This window comes from Cydia strobilella, chromosome Z (genome assembly GCF_947568885.1).
Source record: "Cydia strobilella chromosome Z, ilCydStro3.1, whole genome shotgun sequence".
NCBI lineage: Eukaryota > Metazoa > Arthropoda > Insecta > Lepidoptera > Tortricidae > Cydia > Cydia strobilella.
The window spans coordinates 34,031,187-34,058,211 of record NC_086068.1 but is presented as its reverse complement, the minus strand read 5'-3'; the positions used below and the strand labels follow the sequence as shown (position 1 = coordinate 34,058,211).

The window sequence follows — 27,025 nt, the reverse complement described above, 5'->3', positions numbered from 1 at the left end:
ACTAACAATCATGTAAAGATTCTTTTTTTTTTCGTTTCAATATAAAACAAGGCGGTTAAAACAGTCACCACTAACTAATAGGTATTGTATTATCGTAATAGTGTGTGACAAATATTTACAAGTTTTTAATAAATCTTCGTGGTTTCTACGGCAGATGTTATGGCGTTTACCAAAACAAAGATAATGACCGACCAGGTGTAAGCTTATCGGACACACTTGGACAGTAAACAACTAAACAATGAATGCATCCGAGCCGAGCGGCGGTATTATCTTTCATGTGGTATTTTTCAAAAGAGTTCAAGAAGTGATTCACCCCATCCTATTAGAGATTTATTTTGGAGTAACATGGAAAATATTATTTAGTCACGATTTATTCGTTGGCGACTTTATACTCCTTCTGTGCTGTTTAGTGATTTCGTATTTTGTGACCTTGGCTTAACCCAAAAAACAACAACAACAAACACGGCAAGTTTTAAACGTCAAACATCTATGAAATTATGACGTTTAACTTAGCACTTGCACAAGCTGGGCTATCAAAATCGCTGCCAACTTAGCTTGGTCTGACATTAAAAGCTCTGCAATAATTAGTTTATTTTTTTGATAGGCACAGAAAAAAGGTGGTTAGTAAAAATGTTGCATAATGTTGTTCAACTGGTCGGCTTCATAAGCGGCGATTTATTTACCGTTCGCGCCAGGCCCGAGACCCATAAGCTGGGTCATGCGTTTTAGCTAAAAACGGTTTGTATGGTGGCCCGGCGTATCGAGTACGCTCAGCGGTTCTTGGCCATGAACGGTTTAAACTAAATTGAATCCGTGAATCGTAAATAAAATAGCAGGAGAACCAGTACTTTCAGTACTTTGGATATTTGTTTACATGAACATGACGTCATTCGCTCTGATTGGTGTTCACCGAATCATGGCGGACTTGCGTATTTTGGAATTTTAATAAACAAAACATTTACCAATCTCGCCAAATATAAAAGAATAAATGCGTTTTTCGTATTCTACGTCTAAAGTTTCATTAAATAAATATTTTAGTGTAGTTATACAAACGTAGTTCAACGTTTGTATGGACAACTGAGCTTGCCGGAGACCCTTAAAAGTCACTAAAATATTATGTTTACTTCTCTCATTTCATTTTAAGAGCCCTTATTCCCTGGAGCGTTCATCGATTTCACGAAATAACACTCAATAGGTGGCGTTGACGCGCGGTACCCGAGCGCCGGCAACTATAAAGCGTTTTGAACGCAGAGAAGAATAATCTTGATTGTTGTCGATTTCAATAGCAAGTAACATTATTTTTATTGTTATAGCCACTCTTTTATTTTATTTTATATGCATAGTAGTAGTAATTTCAGTTTAATTTGTTAAGAAAATATACATACTTGTACCCAGAGATGACCAGGGTGCCTAGCCAAGATGCCAACCGTTTAGGTACTTATAGTTTACATTAAAACCAAATCTGCAGCTGGCCTCTGAAATGGGTAATAGAAACGCGATCCGTATGTCTTTCGCTTTCCAAATGACCAGGGTGCCTAGCCAAGATGCCAACCGTTTACGCTCCGTAGCAAACGAAACGTAACTGTCTCTGTCGCACTAATATTGAAGAGTGATAGAGAGAGATAACGCTATTGTTCGCTTCGTAACGAACGACTGGAATCTTGGCTAGGCACTCGGGTTTAGTACCTACAGTTTACGTTAAAACTTAAAACCACTTAAAACCAAATCTGTAGCTGGCCACTGAAATGGGTAATAGAAACGCGTCCCGTATGTGTTTTGCTTTCCAGATAATCAGAGTACCTAGCCAAGATGCCAGTCGTTCGTTCCGTAGCGAACGATAGGGTAATCTCTCTCTATCACTCTTCCATATTAGTGCGACAGAGACGGTTGCGATTCGTTCGCTACGGAGCGTAAACGGTTGGCATCTTGGCTAGGCACCCTGGTCATCTGCAAAACAAAAAACACACGGAACGCGTTTCTATTACCCATTACAGTGGCCAGCTATAGATTTGGTTTTAATGTAAACTATAGGTACCTAAACCTGGGTGCCTAGCCAAGATGCCAGTCGTTCGTTCCGTAGCGAATGATAGGGTAATCTCTCTCTATCACTCTTACATATTAATGCGACAGAGACAGTTGCGTTTCGTTCGCTACGGAGCGTAAACGGTTGGCATCTTGGCTGGACACCCTGGCCATCTGGAAAGGGAAAGACATACGGAACGCGTTTCTACTACCCATTCAGAGGCCAGCTACAGATTTGGTTTTAATGTAGACTATAGGTACCTAAACGGTTGGCATCTTGCCTAGGCACCCTGGTCATCTAGAAAGCCAAAGACACAAGGAACGCAATTCTACGATCCATTTTAGAGGCCAGCTACAGATTTGGTTTTAATGTAAATTATATTATAGGTACCTGAACGGTTGGCATCTTGGCTAGGCACCTTGGTCATCTGGAAAGGGAAAGACATACGGAACCCGTTTCTACTACCCATTCAGAGGCCAGCTACAGATTTGGTTTTAATGTAAACTATAGGTACCTAAACGGTTGGCATCTTGGCTAGGCACCCTGGTCAATCTAGAAAGCGAAAGACACAAGGAACGCGTTTCTACGACCCATGTTAGAGGCCAGCTACAGATTTGGTTTTAATGTAAATTATATTCTAGGTACCTAAACGGTTGGCATCTTGGCTAGGCACCTTAGTCATCTGGAAAGGGAAAGATATACGGAACCCGTTTCTACTACCCATTCAGAGGCCAGCTACAGATTTGGTTTTAATGTAACCTATAGGTACCTAAACGGTTGGCATCTTGGCTAGGCACCCTGAACAAACCCGATCACCTAGGCGAAAAAATTTAATATTCGTGCTATAAAATGTACCTATGATCACCTAAGGATCAAGATTTTTTTAATCGCAGTATACACCACTTCTCGGAACTAGCTCGCTGGTTACGAACAAAACAAACGCCTGACGATCGAGCACAGGTCCGTCCCCTAAGCGCGCCCGGCGGAGACTGAGCGAGTGAGCGCGCAGCGTCCGTGCAGCGTGATTTATACGTCTTTTAAAAATATTTAAATTTACGGGAAAATAGGTCCTATAGTTATGATAATTTTTTTATGGGTTCACATAAAGTTAGAGTTTGCTATAATATTATTTTGAGGGCAAAATATAAGTACAATTTGCGATAAAAAAATATAATGCGACCCTGTTTTCACCGAAAAAATGAAGAAAACTCAGAAGGTATTTTATCAATTTTTTTTTTAAAGGAATCTTTCATTTTTAGTCATTTCAGCCCCTCGTACAAGATATGGTGAATTGAATTGTAATCATTCATGTACCAAATGATTCTTGTTTACTGCAAAATTGGCAACCGAAACGACACTACTCTCTCTTGACTTTTTGCCCCCTCTTTATATGGGGCATTTTTCATAATTAATAAAAAAAAATACACTTCAATGTTTTAAGGTTAGAATTGTTCATAACTATTCCACATTTCAAATCGATGGCTTCAGTAGTTCTCGAGATATTTAGCAATTTGACAGACAGACAGACGGACAGAGTCGCACCATAAGGGACGATCGTATGGGAAGGTGCAATTCGGCCGAGCTTGCCGGGGACTCTTAATTACTGTCATCATTGCATATTCCTCGGACGTAATACACGAAATTTACGCTACTTTCCGTATTAGGGGAGTAATGACATGTCATGACAATGACAAAACACTATTATCATCCAATCAGGTATTGCAGGGGCTTCGTACCTACGTGTGTGTAACAAACAAACCAACAGAACTAAGTATAATACTTCGTATTGTTATAGTTGTATGTATAGTATAAGACTAATACCTATTACAGTTCATAAAATAATCAAAGGAAACCAATGAACACCATAAACACTGTTGGTCACACTTACCCGGAGGAGGTACATAATTTCGGCGTAACTCCTGATCAGCTCTTTCACACTGTTGTTTAAAAATATATGCACTACTGAGTTTCTGGATGCATTCGGCACAGACTTTATCTGGTAATCCATCTCCTTCAAATATCTGTAAAGAAATCAAAATTCTAAAACAGTCTCAAATTCGAATGTGCGACATAAAGGCTTTGCCACACAGTACACAGTACCCCTAGTGTAAATTTCATTCGATAGCGTGATTGTCATTTTGTATGGGATTTTGAGTTTCCAAAACGTCCCGCTTGGCGCGCTGTTCAAAATCCCATACAAAAATAGAAATAACGCAAACGCGAACGCTCGTCACGCTATCGAATAAAATGTTCACTAGCAGGCTGCGAGACGACATCGACAGCGCGACGCTTTGAGAGCGTCATATACTGTAGTAGTAAGTATCAATAAAATGTTCACTAGCAGGCTGCGAGACAACATCGACAGCGCGACGCTTTGAGAGCGTCATATGCTGTAGTAGTAAGTATCAATAAAATGTTCACTAGCAGGCTGCGAGACGACATCGACAGCGCGACGCTTTGAGAGCGTCATATGCTGTAGTAGTAAGTATCAATAAAATGTTCACTAGCAGGCTGCGAGACGACATCGACAGCGCGACGCTTTGAGAGCGTCATATGCTGTAGTAGTAAGTATCAATAAAATGTTCACTAGCAGGCTGCGAGACGACATCGACAGCGCGACGCTTTGAGAGCGTCATATGCTGTAGTAGTAATAGCAAGTATCAACAATAATTATATTAAATAACTTTCGCACCATTTGTTTTTTTATTTTTTTATTATTGGCAGCGACTGATATTCCAGACGGTGCGAGTGATAAGTAAACGTCATAATTTCATACAAGTTTGACGTTCCTTTAAAATAATACTTGCACTGCCTAGGATATCAAGATCACTGCCAACTTAGCTTGGTCTGACACAAATGTGCAACATTGATACAAAGTATAAGGAAGCAAAAGCCACCACACTGTCCACCATGTCATACTTTATCCCTCCAGTATCACTTGGTGGGGTGGTACTGAACATAGTCTAGCTTTAAGTACTTGGGTCACAATTAACCTCTTAAGGCTCACGGTCCTATCTATAGTACTTGTTAAGTTCGATGAAATATAGTAGTAAATTGTGTCACAAGAGAGCAAAATGACATACATTTACGGTGTGGGCGTACACTAAATCCTGAGTGACCATTTTGTTACCATGTGACACAATTAAGGAAATTATTATGTTTCAAAATATTATAGGCACGGTACGATCTCGTGGCTACCGGGACAAATCAGTTCCGTTTGACCAAAGAGGATATAATAGGATAGAGCGGTACTGTCATAGTAAGTTTTGTAGCCACAGTAAATTCACTGCCATCTATTGACACACGATTAAAACTAAAAATAAAAATATCAAATAATGTATTTATATATGGATAAATGATTTTTTTATTTGCAATATTTGCATTAATTATTTTTATATTATTTTGACCCATGTTCTTTCACTGATATGCTTTAAAATTGTTAAATAAGAAACGAAACCGTCAACGCCATCTATACGAGAGTAGGCCAAAGGTAGTGGCGCCATCTGATCGAATCAAATTTTCTTGATTTTCGAGGCACGTTTTTTCCTTAGACTGTATTCATCTATTACGGAGTTATATGTATCTTTGGTTTGACCTTACGGCCTGGCCACGACATTGGTCTTAAGCGGCGAGCGGTGCGGCGGGCGGCGCGGCAAGGTAGAGCGGCGCGGCGAGCATGCCACGACTTCGCAGTAGCGTTGGCGGCATAGAGCGAATGGGACGTACTCAAGTGTTTAAAAATGTCTTTGTCAATCAAAAGTGGCTCTTCAGTGCCTCGACAGCAGGTCATATTTCATGAGAGTTATTTTAAATATAAGAGAAGGTGTGCACGAACTTAATAGAAGCCGTTATACGTTAGGCGAATTTAGAGTGTTGTACGAAGAATATAGAAAGCATCCCGCAAAATTTTACGAGTATGAATGAGTGTAGAAGCAGGAAAAAAATCTTTTATTTCTTCCCACAACCTTTTAATTACGCGCCGCAACTTATGTTTAGGTAGTTTCGACATCCAAATTGCAGGCATATTAAATATTTCCGTGATAAACACTCCCGTGTCCATTATCGCGCGCGAATATTATAAAAAATTTTGTTCTAAGATTCACCGCCCGATGCGTATCGCCGCTCGCGCCGGTCGCGCCGCTGTGAGTCGTGGCCGCGTTCCTCGCGCCCGTGTGTTTGTTTCCACCGCCCGCCGCGCCGCATCCGTCGCCGCCGGCCGCTCGAGTAAATTCGCGCGAGTCGCCGCTGCCAGCGGCGGGTCGTGGCCTCCCTCTTCTTTCGCCTTATTTTGTAACATTCGCTTTTCGCTCGCCGCCGCCGCTGCCGCAGATCGCGCAATGTCGTAGCCAGGCAGTTAGGGACAATCGTGCCAAGCGGCATCGCCTGAGACAAAAGTGCATACTCAGTGAATAATATCGAAAATATTCAATTGATTGGCCAATTGTAGGTGTATTCTTGTTTAAGGATGCAAATGATGTAATCTAGTGAGCTTTTAGAACAGGTTAAAATAAAATGTGCTCCGTGATGCTGTGTTGGGCGTATTTAATTACTTGTGTAATTTAATTACTAATTTAATTCCATGTAATTAAATTGCTTGCAATTTAATTACATATGATGCAATTTGCTGTGTAATTTGCAATTACAATTACATTAATTGGTAATTAAATTGCTTAATTACTTTTCGTTAACCTTTTTATTAATTTGCAAAGATGAACAAATTTACTTGTAGTAATTATTAGAAAAACTATTTTTTATTCCCTTATACCCTGGATAACGTTATAACATATTTTTTATCCCGGGAATCATCCCTTTAGAGGGTAAAATGTGACAAACCACGTCGTAAGGTACCTTATGGCGGTCGGCGTTTACGTTGCATAGCACCGCATAAGTATTGGGGCGCCGCTAATAATGGCGTAAGTTCCGACCACCATAAGAACATATGTAGTTCAATATTATATCTTGTGTCTTATAGCATAAAATAATCATTTTAAGTGTATTACATATTTTATTGCTTCTAAAAGACTAACGTTCGGTTAGAGTGCAAAGGGGGGCCGCTCTTGGGACAGAAAATTTCAGTGTTATTTTTTTGCCCACATAATACCAAATTTTTATTATTTTGTCGTGTAAGAAATGTCAAATTAAGTATTTTTTTATACCACTTCGGTGGCAATCAAGCATACGGCCCGCCTGATGGTAAGCAGTTACCGTAGCCTATGGACGCCTGCAACACCGGAGATATTACACGCGCGTTGCCGACCCTAACACTCCTCTCCCTCGTTGAGCTCTGGCAACCTTACTTACCGGCAGGAACACAACACTATGAGTATATTTTGTCATGTAACATTTTTCTCTAGGATCAATAATTATGGAGATAGGCGAGGTTGTAACTGACAATAGTAGGTACAATAACAGGTCTGTTCTTGATCGCGGTCAACCTAACACTCCTCCTCGCTTCGCTCGTCGTCGCACCTATCTTACCTCTGTTACTTAAATTTAGTAAGTTCCTAACCTAGCCTTTAAAAGTTGTCGATTACTACCCCGTCTATCTTTATAATGGTTGATCTTAGAGAAAAATTACACATAACAAAAGATACTTATTTTAACATTTCTTTCATAATGAAGTAATAAAAAATTGGTGTTACGTTCGAAAAAAAAATGACACTGAAATTTCACATGTCCCAAGAACCCTTTGCTATACCCCAACCAAAATCTTGCAACAATAGGTACTCATTTGCTTTTTTTAAATATAAAAATTCAAATATTTACAATGTTGCTTATTCAAATTTAAAGCTCATTCAAAAATTTTATCTGATTTTGGAAATAAAGATGATCGAAAACTTGCATTCAATCGTAATTGAGTAAAGTAATTAATTACAAATTTTAATTTCAAAATGTAATTAAAAAAATTGCAATTGCAATTGTTAAATGAATGCGTAATTACTTTTTACATGTAATTTTTTTATTATATTTCATTTACTGATTGTAATTGCAATTGTTAATTAGTAATTAAATTACTTTTTGCCCAACACTGCCGTGATGTTAACAATAGATGACGCCTTTAATCCCTAAAATGCTTTATTATGTTTTAAATTCACATTTAACATTTTGTTAGGCATGATAATAAGCCTCTAAAACAGTTAGTAAATAGTCAATGAAAGAGATGACTTGCTGAGGAATCAAGATAATGTCTCTTGCTTCTTCCTCGCTAAGTTAGCAACGTCATCAAGCTTGGCGCCTTATTACAAACAACGCAAATTGTACCCGAAAAGTTGATTGCACCATACGTGTAGTATCAAATGAATGCTCATTAAACTCATTTGCTACAATCCGTGCCCAAGATCCGAATATTTGTAAGTTACGGAAGCGGGAATATGTGCGCCGGGCACTCGTTTCATCGCTTCCTTAGCTCTTAATACTCGGAGGAGCTTTAGCGCGGATTAAAGAAAACAAGTGTAGAATATTGATTCAGGTTTCATTTGATATCACATATGTGTATGTGCGATCAACTGTTTGGGTGCAATTTGCATTGTTATTTTACTAAAAGGCGATAGGCATGCGATGACGTAATTACTCAGTAAGTTGACTTAGTTGTCTCTTTCATAACTATTTAGTACCATGTCAGTCCATGTCTAACAAACAAATTAGTCGGTTCTGATTACTAGGTCTATGTTTAATCTTGTATCTTATATTACTGGAATTCTGGGGATACCTAACAATATTGATACTCAAGTCTTTAATTCTTATGTTACTCTTAGCGCCACTTGCACCACCTAGTTAGTGGATTGGTGCGACTGGCACTCAGGCTCTTGTAACACAGACATTATATTTAAATACTTTTATAATAATTTACTAAGGAAGTTAAAACACAAATACGAATCGTTAGAGCTGGAAAAAAACAAAAATGACCCAAAAAAGCTTTGGAATACTATTAAAACTATTACGTATACCAAGAAAACTACTAAAATACCTCTGGAACTCACACACATCAAGAACTCAGTAACTGAATCTCTAGACCACTGCAATGAATACTTCTCGAGTGTCGGCCGAAATCTGGCTGGGAATATATTAACGTCTCTCAATAGCACTCAGGAAAATTTAGCTAGTAAGACTTCAGTCCGGGTATCACCAGCTCAATCCATATTCCTGTACCCTACCGACGTAGCTGAAGTAGAATCCCTCATCAACGGCTTAAAATCAGACAGTGCACCGGGCATTGACGGGATAACACACCGCTTACTAAAGGTCATCAAGGGTATAATAGCGGTACCTCTCACTCATATTTTTAATCTCAGCCTATCTGAAGGAGTCTTTCCGGAAGAGTGGAAGGTATTGGCTGTTGTTCCTATTCACAAATCAGGTCCTAAATCTAATCCTAGCAACTACAAACCGATCTCCTTGCTGAGAGCCTTTTCTAAGATCTTAGAGAAAGTGGTGAACAGGCGCTTAGTAAGATACTTAGAAAAAAATGATATCCTTTCTGAATGACAATATGGTTTCCGAGCAAAAAAGTCGACTGCTGATGCTGTTGAGCTCATACCTCTACCTATGCTGAGCTATGTGGATACCTAGATGACGGTAAGGCCTGTTTGGGAGTATTCTTAGACCTCGCGAAGGCGTTTGACACTGTTTCTGTCCCTATACTTTTAAAAAAGTTGGAGCTCTGTGGGGTTCGGGGAAACGCTCTAAGATGGTTTCAGAGTTATTTGATCGGTCGGACTCAGAAAATAAAGATAGGCAAAGATGTTAGCGGCGCGAAAGAGTTAGACTTTGGTGTCCCGCAAGGTAGTAGGTTGGACTAAAGCAAATAGACTGGAGGAAACCGGCCTGTATGGAGAAAAGTCGTCGACATCTCTTCTAAATACCTAAAACTGGTATGGATGTGTTCCTCGTGGTCTCTATAATACGAATTGACCGGTTTTAGTTTATGGAGGGGGGACGGGTCGAGAAAAAGGGGGGCAAAGATGGCGGCCTACCATACCATCATTGATATTTTGTTCACATCTTGAGTCCTATGGGACCGATCGGTTCGTGTGAGGTGTCGTTTGAAAGAATATTAAACGTACTATTATTATTTCTAAATAACTATACTCATAACTGTAGTCGTTTACAAAATATTTTAAAATATTTGATTTTTTACCGTGCATGGATGGCATAAGTACTGATAAAACATGCTGCTAACTCAATAAATTATAAATTTAGTCATTACAAAATATACGGGATATTTCATTAGCTTCCCAAAAATATAAGTTTCATTAGTGTATGATATTATATAACCAAGTAATGACGAATTCTGTTTAGCATGGGTCACTACGCACCGGCACATAAATGACGGGCGATCGACGTCAACTTTTCATTATTTCTCGGGTTCTATTTTACTGATCTATTGGTGTTAGATACCTCTCTCTCTCTCTGTAGCCTTTTTCTACCCTTTGGGTGTAGGCCTCCTTCATTTTGCGCCATTCGTCGCGGTTCTGTGCGACTTGGAGCCACTGTTTCCCCACAGTCTTCTTAATGTCGTCGTCCCAACGCATCTGGGGTCTACTTTGAGGACGCTCTTCCCCCCATGGTCGCCACTCGAGTAGTCGTTTGCTCCACGAATCGGTCTTCCGTGCTATATGACCAGCCCATTCCCACTTCAAATTGGCTACGCGTTTTATAACATCATTGACTTTGCTCTATTGTCTCAGCCATTCATTTGTTTTACGGTCTCTCAATGTGATCCCCACAACGCCCGCTGGGCAACGCTCAATTTACGTAGTATGTCTTTGGTGAAAACCCAGGTTTCAGCTCCATAAGTGAGAACAGGCAGGATACATTGGTCAAATATGCGTGCTTTTTGCGTGGTGTTAGATACCATTTGAAATAATATTAAACGAACTATAATTGTGTTTTAATAACCGTAGTCATAACTTTAGTCATTTACAAAATAATCGAAAACACATGATTTTTTACCGTGCATGGACATGGACATAAGCACTGCTAAAATATGCTTCTCTAACTAACTCAATAAATTATAACTTCACCGCAATAAATGTTATTTCAAAATATACGTGAAAATTTATGAGCTATCCAAGAATATAAGTTTTATTGGTGCATGATATTACACAACCAAGTAATTATAAATTGGGTCACTGCGCAATCATATAAATCCCAACAAACAATTAGGCGATACTTAGCACAAATTTTATTATTACTTAGACAGACTGGCTCTATAATAGCTATACATATTTAGTCTTAGCCTACAGGCTCTGGTGACATAAAAGTGTAAGAGGTTCATCTAAAGCTTTAAAGTTTAAGGTCTACAGTAGCTCAAGTAGCTGTTTTCGCCGCTATAATGCATGTTAAGCAGCTAGTGCTCAAAGTGAATTGTACAACGTTAACATCTATATGAGTAATAAGCATTTGCAATTTGCACTTAAGGTTCTAAATAGGCGATAAAATGTCTTCTATAGCTCCTTGCATCGCAATCGCTACTTAACTCTCTTGTATCACTTAGGTACAGTCGAACAGAGAAGTTATGAGTCGCTATTATAGATCTATGAACATGTAGTAGCAGAGAAGGTATTAACATTTTTAATACCTTAGTACATCTTATATTGTTTTAGAGTCTAGAGACTTACAAGCCAAGCCTACAACGCCAAACGCCATGTTGAGGTGGCCGATGCATCAATAGGTAAGCAAAACAAAAACTATAAATTATAACGTAAAATACTAAATAAAAATGGATAGATAGTTTTACTCTATTGTTACTATTACTATACTTGAAACCGGACATCACGGATATTGTTATATTTTTCCAAAATTAAATGTGGTTGCTCAGAGGCCCTTTAAAGTTTTGTTAATAATACATAATTATAGTTATTGACAGTATGCCTAATTAATTTCGCCATCATAAAACCGCAGATAACGCCGGCATCAATGCACTAAAATAATTACTTGTTTTTATTTATTCGCCATTAGTTTTTACTTCAAGCTATCAGGTTACGATAGGCAATAGCACATTATTTTCCTTCTTGAGTGTTACAAATGTTGACCTTAAATGCTAATTTTATTTACCATCTAAAATTGAAAGTATCACCTATGTGGACCTACTACGCTTACTACTCAAATAGTTAATAGTCACTTATTTGGCACCCCGGAGCATGCGGCGACAAATATCACTGGAAAACGCCACAAGCCTCAGATCTCGAAGGTACGCAGTGTGTTCAAAAACGTTTTACATGTAGACGTGAGTCAAATAACGACTCCGATATTCAGTACTTCATGTGCAGTGGTCTTGCAATCATGAAAGCTAGGAACTTAACGAAGTTATGAACCTAAAACTGGGCTTTTGTGAAAACATAAGTTTCCTGTGATATAAAATGAAACAAAAAGGCTGATGAATGACTAAATGTAGTCTACAAAACCATCATTTTTATCGATATAATATACTTAACAACACCTCACATTTGGGAACATTATAAATGTACCTGATGTCAAAGTATAATAGAATGCTGCTGGTCTACCGAGGCGCCCGCCGCGCCGTTTGTACTTGCTTGACGAAATTGGTCCTGGCATATATGTTTAAGTTGTACGGTAACAAAATCAATATTCTTGGAATGTTAATAAATAGTTTGTTGATTTATATTCTGAAACATTTCAGGCTATATCTACTATATTATGTTTTTCACAAATTATTTCGGTCACTAAGGAAACCTCTTAGGTAAAAATTAAATTTATTCTTTAATATTTTTTAAATGGTAATTTTGGGCCTCAGATTTCAAACAATAGAGTATGATCAGAAAATTGAATATGCTTGCAAATGGTAACCGCCAAGTATTTATCGGAATAATAGAACCCGATAAATAATGAAAACTCAACGACGCCGACGACGGCCGGGCTCCATTTACATGACGATGCACACTGCACAGTGCCCATGCTGAACAAACTTCATCATTACTTGGTTATACAACATTATACAGCAATAAAGCTTATATTTTTGGATAGCTCATAACGTTTTTTCGCGTATATTTTGACAATGCATTTATTGCAGTAAAGTTATAATTTATTGAGTTAGTAGCATATTTTAGCAGTACTTATGTCCATGCACGGTAAAAATCATATTTTTCAATTATTTTGTAAATTACTACAGTTACGACTACGGTTATTAAAACACAATTATAGCACGTTTAATATTCTTTCAAATGGTATCTAACACTAATTAATCAGTAAAATAGAACCCGAGAAATAATGAAAAGTTGACGTCGGTCCCCCGCCATTTATGTGTCCGTGCGTAGTGACCCATGCTGAACAGAATTCGTCTTAACTTGGTTATATAAAATCATACACCAATAAAACTTATATTATTGGAAAGCTAATGAAATATACCGTATATTTTGTAATAACATTAATTGCGGTAAATTTATAATTTATTGAGTTAGAAGCATGTTTTTTTTATCAGTACTTATGCCATCCATGCACGGTAAAAAATCATATATTTTGAAATATTTTGTAAACGACTACAGTTATGACTATGGTTATTTAGAAACAATTATAGCACGTTTAATATTCTTTCAAACGACACCTCACACGAACCGATTGGTCCCATAGGACTCAAGATGTGAACAAATATCAATGATGGTAGGCCGCCATATTTGCCCCCCTTTTTCTCGACCCGTCCCCCCCCCCTCCATAAACTAAAACCGGTCAATTTGTATTCTGGAGACCACGAGGAACACATCCATACCAGTTTTAGGTATTTAGAAGAGATGTCTACGAAAATCGTGAAGGAGACGACTTTTGTTTAATCTGCCTCTAGTCTATCAATCACAGAACTTAAACGCAAACTCAAAAGATGGCTAATTACGCTATCCTACGAGGAGATAGAAGAAATACCGAGGATAAACACATGGACTAGTTTATTTACTTATACACAAACATAACATACACACAAACACCACCTAACTCACACACACACACACGCACACTCACACCTGCATTCGCCACATTTTAGTGAATTCAATTCAAGCAACTGTATATAAAATATTAACTTAACTACTTAGCATGATAGGTTAGATTAATTTATATTTAATAATTTTCTTTCTAACAATTACTACCTACCTACTTATATGTCTGATTGTGTTAACTTTCGCGCTACATGTCGTTAGAATACTCGTAACTGTGCCGGCTACCTACAGAACAGGCTCTGCCTAGTGTAGGAACCATGTATAAATTACTCCTGATTTACATTATTCGAGTACCTGCTTATGTTTTATGATTACTATGTTTGATCAACATCATATATGTACTGAAATAAACATTTACTTTACTTTACTTACTTACTTAAATCCACCAAACAATTGAAAACTATTACATAACAATGACATTTCGAACGTCGATCGTCCGAGATAGTACTTACGTTTAGTAGAAAATGTATAAACTCGTACTAAACACTAATCAACATGTAAACAGGCTCTAAGGCCCACGCTACACGCTCGTAGGGGCCTTATCAGATAAAAATAAATCATCGATTATGTCCAAAATTAAGTTAATTAGAATATGGTCTTCTTTGAGAAAGTTACTTAATTTAAGCTCAGGAATGCACCCTTGAAATTAACAGACTTTAAAAAAAACACCGTGTATAATATGGTGCCCAACACAACAGAATGGTTGATAAAAGTTTATTAGTGTTACTGTTAAGATTAAGAGGAAAGTGGATGACGGCGACGGCTTACAACAACATTATACATATTTGTGTTAACAACACCCGAGTATAATATGGTCCCCAACCCAACACAACAGAATGGTTGATACAAGTTTATTAGTGTTACTGTTAAGATTAAGAGGAAAGTGGATGACGGCGACGGCTTACAACAACATTATACATATTTGTGTTAACAACACCCGAGTATAATATGGTCCCCAACCCAACACAACAGAATGGTTGATACAAGTTTATTAGTGTTACTGTTAAGATTAAGAGGAAAGTGGATGACGGCGACGGCTTACAACAACATTATACATATTTGTGTTAACAACACACGAGTATAATATGGTCCCCAACCCAACACAACAGAATGGTTGATACAAGTTTATTAGTGTTACTGTTAAGATTAAGAGGAAAGTGGATGACGGCGACGGCTTACAACAACATTATACATATTTGTGTTAACAACACCCGAGTATAATATGGTCCCCAACCCAACACAACAGAATGGTTGATACAAGTTTATTAGTGTAAGGGTCAGTTGCACCAAACCGTCTGTCACCGTTTTACCGTTCGCTAAATTTTATTGTATGGAAAGTTTCATAGTTCTCTGCTGCTTGACGTTAATCAGTCTGTTAATTATGGTTGGTGCAACTGGCCCTTACTCTGTTACTGTTAAGATTAAGAGGAAAGTGGATGACGGCGACGGCTTACAACAACATTATACATAATATTGTCTTCGGTTACCGCGATAACCGCGGTTTTGGTCTATGATTGTTCATTATTTTAGTATGTGGGTATTTTTGCATTTTGTAATTTTTCCTCAGTCACCCGTTGACCACGAACGCTGTAAAGAGTTCGAAACGTCGGGATGTATTATAAATTCAATATACGCGATATAATCCGTTTTCATAGTTTTATAACATTATACATATTTGTGTTAACATTATAGAAAATATTTTTACACCATTTGACATATGTTAACCACAGCCATGCCCCTTTATTGGACTTATTTTGATTAAAAGCTGGTGTGATAGTGCACGCCGTTGTATGGGAACGGGAACCCTAGCACTTTGTGACTATGCGCTGAAACTTGGCACAGTTGATCCTTAGGTGGGATCCACTAAACGTGCGGTGGCTCTCGATGGCTCCCGGTCTGATCTGAATCTACTCAAGACCAGCTAAGAATCGACTGTGCCAAGTTTCGGCGCATAGTCATAAAGTGCAGGGTGTCGTGCACTATCAAACAAGCTATAACCCTTAAATGCATAGTGATGGATGCAGTCATTTTATAATTAGATAAAATCGATTTGTTCCTGTATAATTATTTTGATAGTAAATTAATTCATTTTCCGATTTTTTAATCAAATTTGCGCAGTATTTTAGTTTAAGAAATAAATAAGATGCGGTGGCGGAAAATTTTGAAAATGCAAAAAGTTGATTATATTTAGTATGTGATTTAGGCGGTTTTTTTTGGTTTTTTTTCGGCTAGATGACAAATTTTCATTAACGGTATCAAAGGGCCCCATCGCATTAAAGCAATAAAAAAGTCAGAAATGATAGTCAAAGACCGACAGTCATACTTCACTCGCGAAACGCTCCTAACAAAACGATAAGTAAACGTGACGTCAAAGTCACTGAGAGCCCATTTAAAATGTATGGACGAAACAAGAAAATTGCGTTTTTGTCGGTGAAATATTGCGTTTATGTATATAATTGTGGTACAATCGTTTTTAGGGTTCCGTACCTCAAAAGGAAAAAACTGAACCCTTAGGATCACTCGTGCGTCTGTCTGTCTGTCACAGACTATTTTGTCCGAAACTACTGGACCAATTAAGTTGAAATTTGGTATACATATGTAAGTTTGTGACCCAAAGACGGTCATGTAATGTAAACAAATGAATTTTAAACACGGGGGCCACTTTTGGGGGGTAAATGAGAAAATTAAAAAATAAAGTTTTTCAACCTATTTCGTGTTACATATCAAATGAAAGAGCTCATTGTGAGAATCTCAAATATATGTTTTTATTTTATTTTAGGATAAACAGTTTAGAAGTTATTTAAGAAAATAGGCAAAAAATTACCATTACCCCCCTTTATTTCCGAAACTACTGGGTCAAAAATTATGAAAAAAATACACAAAATAGATCTTTACCTATAGATCACAGGAATACCTATGAGAAATGTGCAGTCAAGCGTGAGTCGGACTTAATTACTTAGTTTTTGATCCGACCCCTACGGGTTTTTTAATAAAAAATACATTGTTTAAATTGTGTAATGTACGGATGTGTGTGTGATATGTGTAATGACAGAGTAAACAAATTGGAAAAATTAACAAAGAAGCATAATTTCTTACTACATGGTATTATGGAGAAGGAGAAAGACCCCTCCGAACTCGTGGAACTAGTGCTAAACATTCTAAACCAACAAAGTGAAAGTGCCAAAACTGATAACTGGGACAAATGGGAAATTAGTAGTGTCCAAAGACTAGGAAGAAAATCCGAAGAAAGAAGCCGACCCATCCTAGTTAGCGTAACATTGGAATGGCGTAAACTGATGGTGCTTAAAAACAATAAAAAGCTCCCAGCCAAAACTTACGCTACTGATGATTACCCTAAGGACGTGCTGGAAAAAAGGAGGGAGCTTAAAATCAAAGCAAAAGAAGAAATAAGCAAAGGAAAAATTGCATATTTGCGCTATGACAAACTAATTGTACGGGACAATCCAAATCCAAATGAAAAACGGAGGAGATCTCCAACTAACTCACCCTCCACTGTGCCAAGCACAGACAAAGGCTCTACAAGAAACCCTAATAAAGTAATAAAAACAAATGCATTTTCACAATGGAGATCTAACAATGACTTGGAAGACGACAAAATCCTATAGCAACCAAAGAACCAATACCACCGGAACGACCCAACAACAAATACTGCATTAACACCCAAATTAAGATCAAAAAACCTAAGCACCCCAACCCGGCTTGTCACCGTGGGGGAAGACGACTATTACCCTCCATCCAACAAAAAATCAACAAAAATTAATTCTAAACACCAAAAGAACACCATCAACACTAACCGCATCAAATCACAAGAGAAAACAATATCAAAAAAGGATAACTATCTTAAAGTGTGCACTTATAATGTAAGGTCATTATCAACAAAACAAAGAATGTTAGACCTAAACCAAGCATTAGAAAAAATCAAATGGGACATCATAGGACTCGCAGAAACGAGAAAACTGGGATGTGCTATTGAAGAACATACAGAATATATACTGTGCTATAAGGGTGAAACTAAGGGCCTCTATGGAGTGGGTTTCATCATTCAAAAATCATTAAAGAACAATATTTTAAGCTTTAAGGGAATATCAGAAAGAGTCGCATTACTACGAATGAAATTTGAAGATGGACCCCTCTCAATAATACAAGTTTACTCCCCTACTGAGAGCTCAAGTGAAGAAGACATCACAAAATTTTACAAGGACTTATCGGAAGCACAAAGCTCAGCTGATAAAAACATAATAATCATCGGGGACTTCAATGCTAAAATTGGACATCCCAAACCAGAAGAAAACACCATAATGGGAAAACATGGATATGGGGAAAGAAATGCCAGGGGCGAACGCCTAATACAGTATGCATATGAGAACAACCTATCTATAATGAATACATACTTTAAAAAGAAAGCATCTCGAAGATGGACATGGGTCTCACCTGATAACAACACAAAAAACGAAATCGACTTTATTCTCAGCCCTAAACCAAATACTATAAAAAACATAGAGGTGTTGAACAATGTAAGCTTTCCCTCGGATCATAGACTAGTAAGATGTACTCTTAATACAGAAAAACCTAAAGTCAGTCGAAGAGTGTTTAATACAGTCCCCAACAAGCTGAAGAGTGTAATAGAACGAAGTAACTATATTAAAAATCTAGAAAAATATGTAACAACATCAGAAAATTCACTGATCGAGTCCGAAGATGTCCAATCCCTAAGTAATAAATTGGAAATAATAATAGCAAAAAGTCTACAATCTACTAAAAAACCAAGCACTACCCAACACAGAGTTCTTACCAATCAAACACTTAGTCTAATTTCTAGACGACATGAACTATTGACCATGAAGCCAAGAACCAGAGAAATTAAAGAAGAATTAAAGGTGATATTCAAACAAACAAATAAGGCAATCCGAAAAGACTATGATAGCCATAGACAATCAGTAATAGAAAGGAACATGTCAAAGTTCAGAAGCTCAAAGAGAGCTTTTAAAGAACTTGCTACTTGCAAAAATTGGATACAATCTTTGAATGATGAAAAGGGAGAAACTAGGGATAGAGATGATATAGTGAAACATGCCACAACTTTCTATGCTGGACTTTACAAAAAACCATTACAGGAGGAAGAAATTAACTATAACTGTAATAAAGAAAATACTTCAGAAACAATCCCAGAGCAAATAACTATAAATGAGATCCTAAAACATATAAAAAAAATTAAAACCTGAGAAAAGCCCAGGAGCAGACAGCATCTCGAATGAAGCCCTAAAAATAGGTGCTCCAATTTTAATAACATATCTAGTAAAACTGTTCAACCTAGTTTTGAAAAACAAGGAAGTACCAAACCAGTGGTGTGAATCCAACATAACACTACTCTACAAGAAAGGGAACCCGCTTGACATCAGCAACTACAGACCTATAAGCCTACTATCAACAATATATAAACTCTTCTCATCAATAATTCTGAGTAGAATAGCTCCAAACATCGACAGAAATCAACCGGTTGAACAGGCAGGATTCAGATCACACTATTCTACAACCGACCACATCCACACCATGGAACAGGTTATTGAAAAATATAAAGAATTTAATAGGCCACTATATATAGCTTTTGTGGACTACTCGAAAGCTTTCGATAGTATAACACAGTCATCTATATTGCTTGCCCTAAAAAACAATAATATCAACAACACATATATAGACATAATAAAGAATATTTATTCAAAAAGCACAAGCAGAGTTAAACTAGAAAGGCAAGGCGAACCATTCACAATTGGGAGAGGAGTGAGACAAGGCGACCCACTCTCTCCAAAACTATTTATAGCGGTTCTGGAGGATATTTTCAAGAAAATGGACTGGAATCGAAAAGGAATATGGATATCAAACAAAAAACTAACGCATTTAAGATTTGCTGATGACATAGCCATCTTTAGTGAATCAGCAAAAGACATGGAAAAAATGCTACAAGAACTGGACTTTGAAAGCAAAAAAATCGGCCTGCACATGAATGCATCTAAAACTAAAATCATGTCAAACTACAACAAGAAGACTATCAAAATAGAGGAAAAACCCATAGATTATGTGGAAGACTATGTATATCTGGGAAAATTAGTATCTTTCGCAACAACCAGTAATGAAAATGAAATTGATAGAAGAATAAACACAACCTGGAAGAAATACTGGGCACAAAAAGAAATTCTCAAAGGCAATTACAATCTTAACATGAAAAAGATCATAATGGACTCCTGCATTCTTCCTAGCTTGACATATGCATGCCAAACATGGGTTTACACGGAAAGAGCGAAGAACAAAATTCTATCTTGCCAGCATGCAATGGAAAGAAGTATTTTAAATTTAAGAAGAATACAAAAAACAAGAAATATAGACATCCGCAAGAGAACAAAGATAACAGATGCCCTGCAGTTTAGTCTGAAACAAAAGTGGAGGTGGGCAGGTCATGTAGCAAGATATCAGGATCAAAGGTGGACAAATCTTGTAACAAAATGGCCAGGCCCAGCTGGAAAGAGAAGAGCGGGAAGGCAAAGAAAAAGATGGGCAGATGACATTGTACAGGCTGCGGGAAAAAAATGGATGGATGTTGCCACCGACAAAGAGAGGTGGAGACAGATGGAGGAGGCTTATACCCTTGGGGACCACTAATGTGGGATAAAGCTAAATAAAATAATAATAATAATAATAAGCCCGCAGGGCAGCTTGTGGCGAGCTGTTGGGGAGTGACGACCCCACGGACCCGAGTGCTCCAGAGAGTCGGTCAGGGTCTCCGTCTCCGGCGAGTCTTCGTCGGTCGGAGTGGACCCCAAGGGGACCCGCAGGACTCTCAGCTCTGGCTTGCCTTCATTGGCCGTCCAGAGGGGAGTCGTAAGAGCTATATGCTCCAGGGGTGGAAGTGAAAGATGCATAAGACGCGAGTTGGCACAGTGGCTGGTAACAGCCACTGGGTAGAAAGCGGCGCACACCTCTCGACACCCCTGAGCCGCTCACACCGGTGTTGCTCCTGGTTGTCTTCACGACGGCAGTTTCAGGGGCCCATCTAGTCAGCGGCGAGTCACCGCCTGCCTCGATAACGTGTACAGACATTGTTATGGCAGGTGTCCGGACCTCTCAGCAATAGCCCAATCTTTTGACCAGCCAAACTTCAATCCATAAACCGGTATACTGTTCACTTTTTCTACAATAGTCCCAATGCCTGCTGCGACCGGTTCATGGGTGTCTATTGTTGCACCTGTCAACGGGTTTCAGCAGGCATTCTACATAACATTAAAGCTCTCCAAGGGGCCTCTACGTGTTGGATCTATATCCCCACGCAAGCCTATCAAAAGACCGGGATTTATAGGCCCGTGAAATCCAGAAGGAGATACAAATAATAATAATAATAATAATAATGTACGGAAACCCTTGGAACGCGAGTCCGACTCGCACTTGGCCGTTTTTTTGGATAAAATGTGAGGAATCGAATGGTATTCTTACTTTTTTCCTTCTTGGAAGTTAAAAAATTACTTAAATTTTGAAACTTACAAGTACTGTATTTTTGTATTATTTCCATATTATATTATTTTAATATCCACATTATTGTGATAAATTGCTCATTTGCTATCTATGTTACTAGATTTTGTTATAAAATTCAACATGTGTCATCATCCCTATTATTTTTTGTTTAAAATTTCTATTATAGGTGTATCATATCACAAATAGTGTTAATTTCAGATGGTAGTAAGATTTTTCATGTATATTTATAGACCAGGAAATGAATGCTCAAAAAAAGTTATAGAGGGAAATGCTTGCAACACAATTTTTGACTTTGTAACTTTAGAGGGTCAGTTTTTTGTCTTCTAGAAATCGATTTTTGCTCATGTCGTCTCGGACATGGGTATATTTGGTATCAGTGCATTCAGTTTGCTGTCCTGAACACAAATATATGAGAAGACAAGCGCGAAAGTGGTGGTGGTAGTTGCTGTGACGTCATAAAGTCGGCAGTACAAAGTTTTTTACTTTTTTCTTTTAACATACCATGTGGTAGAAAATGAAAGGGTAGGTGAGTAGATCACAAATATATAACATACTGTAACATTTTCACTACCTTGACTAACAAATTATTAGAAAACATTCAAAAATTTCACAATCCACAGTTGAGTTTAGACTGCTCTAAAGTGGAGGGGGCTTAAAAAATTTAAAAATGACTGAATGGATTATTCCAAAATACATACCAAGTGACTGTGAATATCCTCATAATGTTAAAAAATAATTAATCCTGCCATTCCTCAACCCACCAACGGAGCGGCAGCTGACGTTCACGAGGGTTCATCATACATAGCCGTTAACCACTACACGAGTTTTCGCCCGATAGGCGATTGGTCATGGAAATTTGTTCCTGGCCCGCGATCTATTTCATTTGGTAAATTGGTACCCATATTGCTTTAGTAACAAAAAAACAATCCCCATTGGGACCTTCTTACCCCCTTCTCCCCCCCATCTCAAAGGCTACGGCCGGTGACATTTGATAATGTTCACCTAACTAGTCCAAAGTTAAGGAGTCAAACATTGTGTTACAAGCATTTCCCTCTATACCTTTTTTTCCTCCTATTTTTTTAAATTAAAACAAATCGAAAAAAGAATTGTGTAAAAATATTTTCTAAAATATCAATATCCAGAGAGAAAATGGGGACTATGTTTGTATGTAGTAAGTGTAGAAGCTATGTTCCACTATCCTATCACTATATAGTTTAGCCATGTCCATCTGTCTACCCGACTGTCCATCCTCGGCTTAGCTCATTATACTCTAATATTCATTAAAACCCTCTCTCTTCTCTAATATTTATTTAAATTAAATTATTTATTAACTAATGTATTGTAACATCCCCATACTGTATCAATGCAAATAAATAATTTCTGATTTCTGAAAAATACTTTAGCTCATTTATTGAATAAATAAAAAAACTTCTTGCATTATCACTTTTAGAAAGCTAATATACCTATATTATTTGACTGGTCAAAAAACACGAAATAATGCACGATTCAGCCCAAATTTAAAGATTCAAGTTGTGTAATGATTTATCCTTCATAACTCCAGTAATATAGTTCAGTGGCAGTCATACATGTTTCTATGCAAATTGAAAAACTCGTCAAAATGTTTAGTAAATACTTGGAAGGAAAACTTTACTTACTTTGATCCGAGCACACTCCATCACCATATCCGCCAACTGCACACTATTATCCACCGTAAAGATGGAATAGAAGTCGCCGAGTTTGAGACAAAGTCTACATTTTCCCAGCTTGAGAGCCATATTGATTTGTTCTCCAATAACTTCATGTCATTTAAACAAAGAATCTGTACAGAATCATATGAAAAATGCATTATATTCTCTATTCACCACATTTCTATAAACATTTATGTACAATTATGGGTTTAAAAGAAATAGGCTTTCGTTTTGCACAAAATTTGCTTACCTCGCTTGCCGGTGTACGCCATTCGCTGTCTCGTCTTGCCGTGGTTTTTCTTTCCAGTACAGAACAGATAAAGTAAAATTTCAATAAGCATCATATGTGGTTTATCATGACAAGAGATGGCAGCTCTGAGACTTGTTGCATGGTCTATGGACTATGGAGCCCTCGTACAAGGATTTTAGAGTACCTGTAGGCCGAGCACATGATTGACGCGACAGTATCTCGCCGCGAGATAGACTACCCTTCTTTTATTAACTGTATGAATTAAAGGGGGACGGGTAGTCTAATCATGTGCTAGCCCAGCTGAGGATATAACCAAAGTAACCAAACGGAGTAGCCATTAACAGGCGTTCCCCTCTGTCGAAAATAGTCGGCCAATGGTCATACACAATGTATGGACTGACGTTTATCTGACATGGCTATTTTGCCGTTACTATTTTTTTTTAGTGAGAGATTTCTTTATTTAGGGTACCAATCGTAGATTGTGTCACAAGGGAGCAAAATGGCATATTTACGGCGAGGGCGTACATTGAATCCTAAACGAAGCGAAGGATTCTATAAAAGAATCCCGAGGAATTCTAAAGTAGAATCCAGAGCGTAGTGGGGGATTCAAGTGTGCTACGCCCAAGATGGAAATGATTTTGCTACCATGTGACACATACTGCTTTTCACATCACCTATGAGGTAATTATGATCTAAAAACAAATTAAATTATTTTCTATGAAAATATTTTAATTTGTGGTTTTTCAAGTAGACACACTACTATTTAAACTATAAACTGAAATAAATGTCATATACGAAGGAAAAAATGACCAAAGCCTCCAGTGTCCAGAGCTGGAATCAAACCAGCGTACCCCGTTTACCGGACAGGTGCCTGAACCGCTCGGCTATCCGGCCACGGTGGCATGGGTCGAAATTTCCAACTATAGGTATATGACAATTCCCAGCGGTTCAGGCACCTGTCCGGTAAACGGGGTACGCTGATTCGATTCCAGCTCTGGACACTGGAGGCTTTGGTCATTTTTCCTTCGTATATGACATTTATTTCGGTAATTATGATGTTTAAAAATATTATTTAAGCTAAAAAATATAATGTGCAATTTTTTTTTTAAATAGTGTCTAGTTTGAAAAAGCCCTTTTTCGAATATGCTATTAGACTAATTTTTGAAAATGGTTTTAATTGATTGTTTATGACTTAATAATTACACTACATTGATATTTCCGGTAAATTTCCTGTATTAAATATAAAAAATCTATGTTAAAGTTTATTTATTTTGAACGCGCCTTAAACGCTGTTTTTGCAAAGGGGCTAATCACGTGACACGTGTGACGTCACACGCGAGTAAACTCAGTCAATGACCTTAGTAAATCTTATGGTTTATGTGCATTGAATTGATTATTTCACTGTAAAATGGTATATAAATTGTGTATAGTGCCGCAATGTTCAAGTACGATTATAAAAAATCCAGATAAATTGTTTGTTTCCGTTCCAACGAATCCCAACAAAAGAAAAATGTGGTTTAAACTAGCGCGAAGAGACCCAAAGAGCATTTTAGCGCATACAAATGTTTTTATGTGTGAAGACCACTTCGATGTAAGTAATATTTAACTGTAAATAAATATGGTAGTTAAAGCAGCGGATTTTGTTGTATTTAACGAAACAAGATCTAGGTATTTAATGTATTACTACATAACCTCATAACATAGCTCTTTCAGCATTAGTAGGTAGTTAGTAGAATACCTTTTCTTTCAAACTAAAGTGCAGTATGGAGATACTATTCTCGTCATCGTATTCTATATATATATATATCGTCGTCGTATTCGTATCATCGAAATCGAAACGTTCGTAAATAAACAATTTCTACGTATACTCACATAGCTGTTTTTACATTTCTAAGTTCCGCAGCATAGTAATCCGGATTATCTTTAAAGAAAAGTGCAACCATTTATGTCTGGTAGGTTGCCGCTATCAGCTTTCACATATTTCGGCTCCATTTTGAGATTCTTATGAATATTGTGCTACGGATAAATCGGAATATATCAGAGAACTGTGAAACAATAACTAAAATTAACTAAATACAAATAAAACAGTTAAAACACTCAAGGCAATCAAGAATGTTTACGCGCGTGTGACGTCATCCGAGCGTTGACCAATCACAGAGCGTTAACGTCCCTGATGAAATTTCAAAAAATATTAAATTTTCTTTCGTTTATATACCAAAAACTAAACATAATTTACATTCAAATATAGTGAAATATACTTTATTAGTTTATTATCTTTCAGGATGACAGCAATTCGTTATATATTTTTAATGTTGTCAAATACCCTATTGGTGATGTGAAAAGTATTTTTTGATGGTCATTATATTTGTAGCTATTAAAAACGCCTTTCTATTTGGTTTGCAAATAGTACCTTCATTGTATTGTATTGTAGTTCGGGCGATTTTCCGCAACTCGACGACTGGCGCCTATCTTGCGTGACATGCGAGGAAACCTATCAAACCTTTGATGTTGAGTAGGACCTCGGGGAGGTCTCCCGAGAATCCGAGATGTTTTGCCCTGTATGGGGCCACTCCGCTGCACTCCAGCACCATGTGAGAGGCTGTTTCTTCTGTCTCCATGCATCCTCTGCATAGGGGACTGCCTGTGACACCTGTTATAAAAAGATGTTTGTTAAATAGTCCATGACCTGTTATGACACTGGTTACCATGCTCAGTCAGGTCTTTCCTAATTGAAGTAGCACCCTTGTGAGCATTCCGTTGATGCCAGGCATGGCTTGTTTGGCCTGTCTGCATCCAGTCTGGTTTAGCCAATATTCTGTGTGAAGTTTCCCTGTACGTGCCAGCAGCATTGAGCGTACCTTGCTAAACGGTATCGGGAGGATCGGTTCTGGGCCAATCGCTCCCGCACTCGATCCTTGCCTGGCAAGCTCGTCCGCAGCATCGTTACCCCGGGATCCGCTGTGTCCTTTGATCCATTGTAGGGTGATCTTATTGTTATGACATACCTCCATTAGTCGTTCGTGGCATTCGTGTATAAGTTTGGATGTGACTATATGGCTTTTTAGTACCTTCATACCAAAGATACATATACAGTAGAGTCCGGTTATAACGACGCCCAAGGGACCGTTGATATTACGTCGTAATAACCGGACGTCGTACTAAATGAACTGCCAATTTTAATATATTTTTAATCAAAATAAGTACATCATTTTGTATTTATTTATACTTATGCGACCATCAAAGAAAAAAAAACATTACAAATTAAATATTTATATTTACGTTAGTATTACGACTTTTAGTCTTGAATGTAAGAGACTTGTGTGTTTGGAAGAAGCCACTTTTGTACGCGTACTCACTCATCAGCTCATCACCCGCAAATTACTTGAATCCCGTAAAATAAAAAGTCTTAATTCTTGGGGACCTAATAGATGACAATCGTACATCGGCAATCAAAGAATAAATAAGTTTTTTGCCAAAATTTTCAATTTTAATACAAGCCTTTCTACTTTGTACTTTTGTTTCAACACGCTACTTATACTCATTGAGACCATTTTAACAAACCCAAACGCAATTAGGT

General features: G+C 37.7%; 1 protein-coding gene across 1 annotated transcript in view; it reads right to left on the bottom strand.

Annotated features, from left to right (window-relative positions):
- Positions 1-23,498, bottom strand: part of LOC134754153 (zinc finger protein 91-like) — a 34,038-nt gene extending 10,540 nt beyond the window's left edge. The window contains exons 1-3 of the mRNA XM_063690259.1: positions 23,449-23,498; positions 23,166-23,329; positions 3,912-4,044 (exon numbers count right to left, since the gene is read on the bottom strand). Of these exons, the coding sequence (XP_063546329.1) occupies positions 3,912-4,044; positions 23,166-23,285 (253 nt within the window). The 5' untranslated portion in view covers positions 23,286-23,329; positions 23,449-23,498. The remainder of the gene's footprint in view (positions 1-3,911; positions 4,045-23,165; positions 23,330-23,448) is intronic.
- Positions 23,499-27,025: the final 3,527 nt, after the last annotated feature.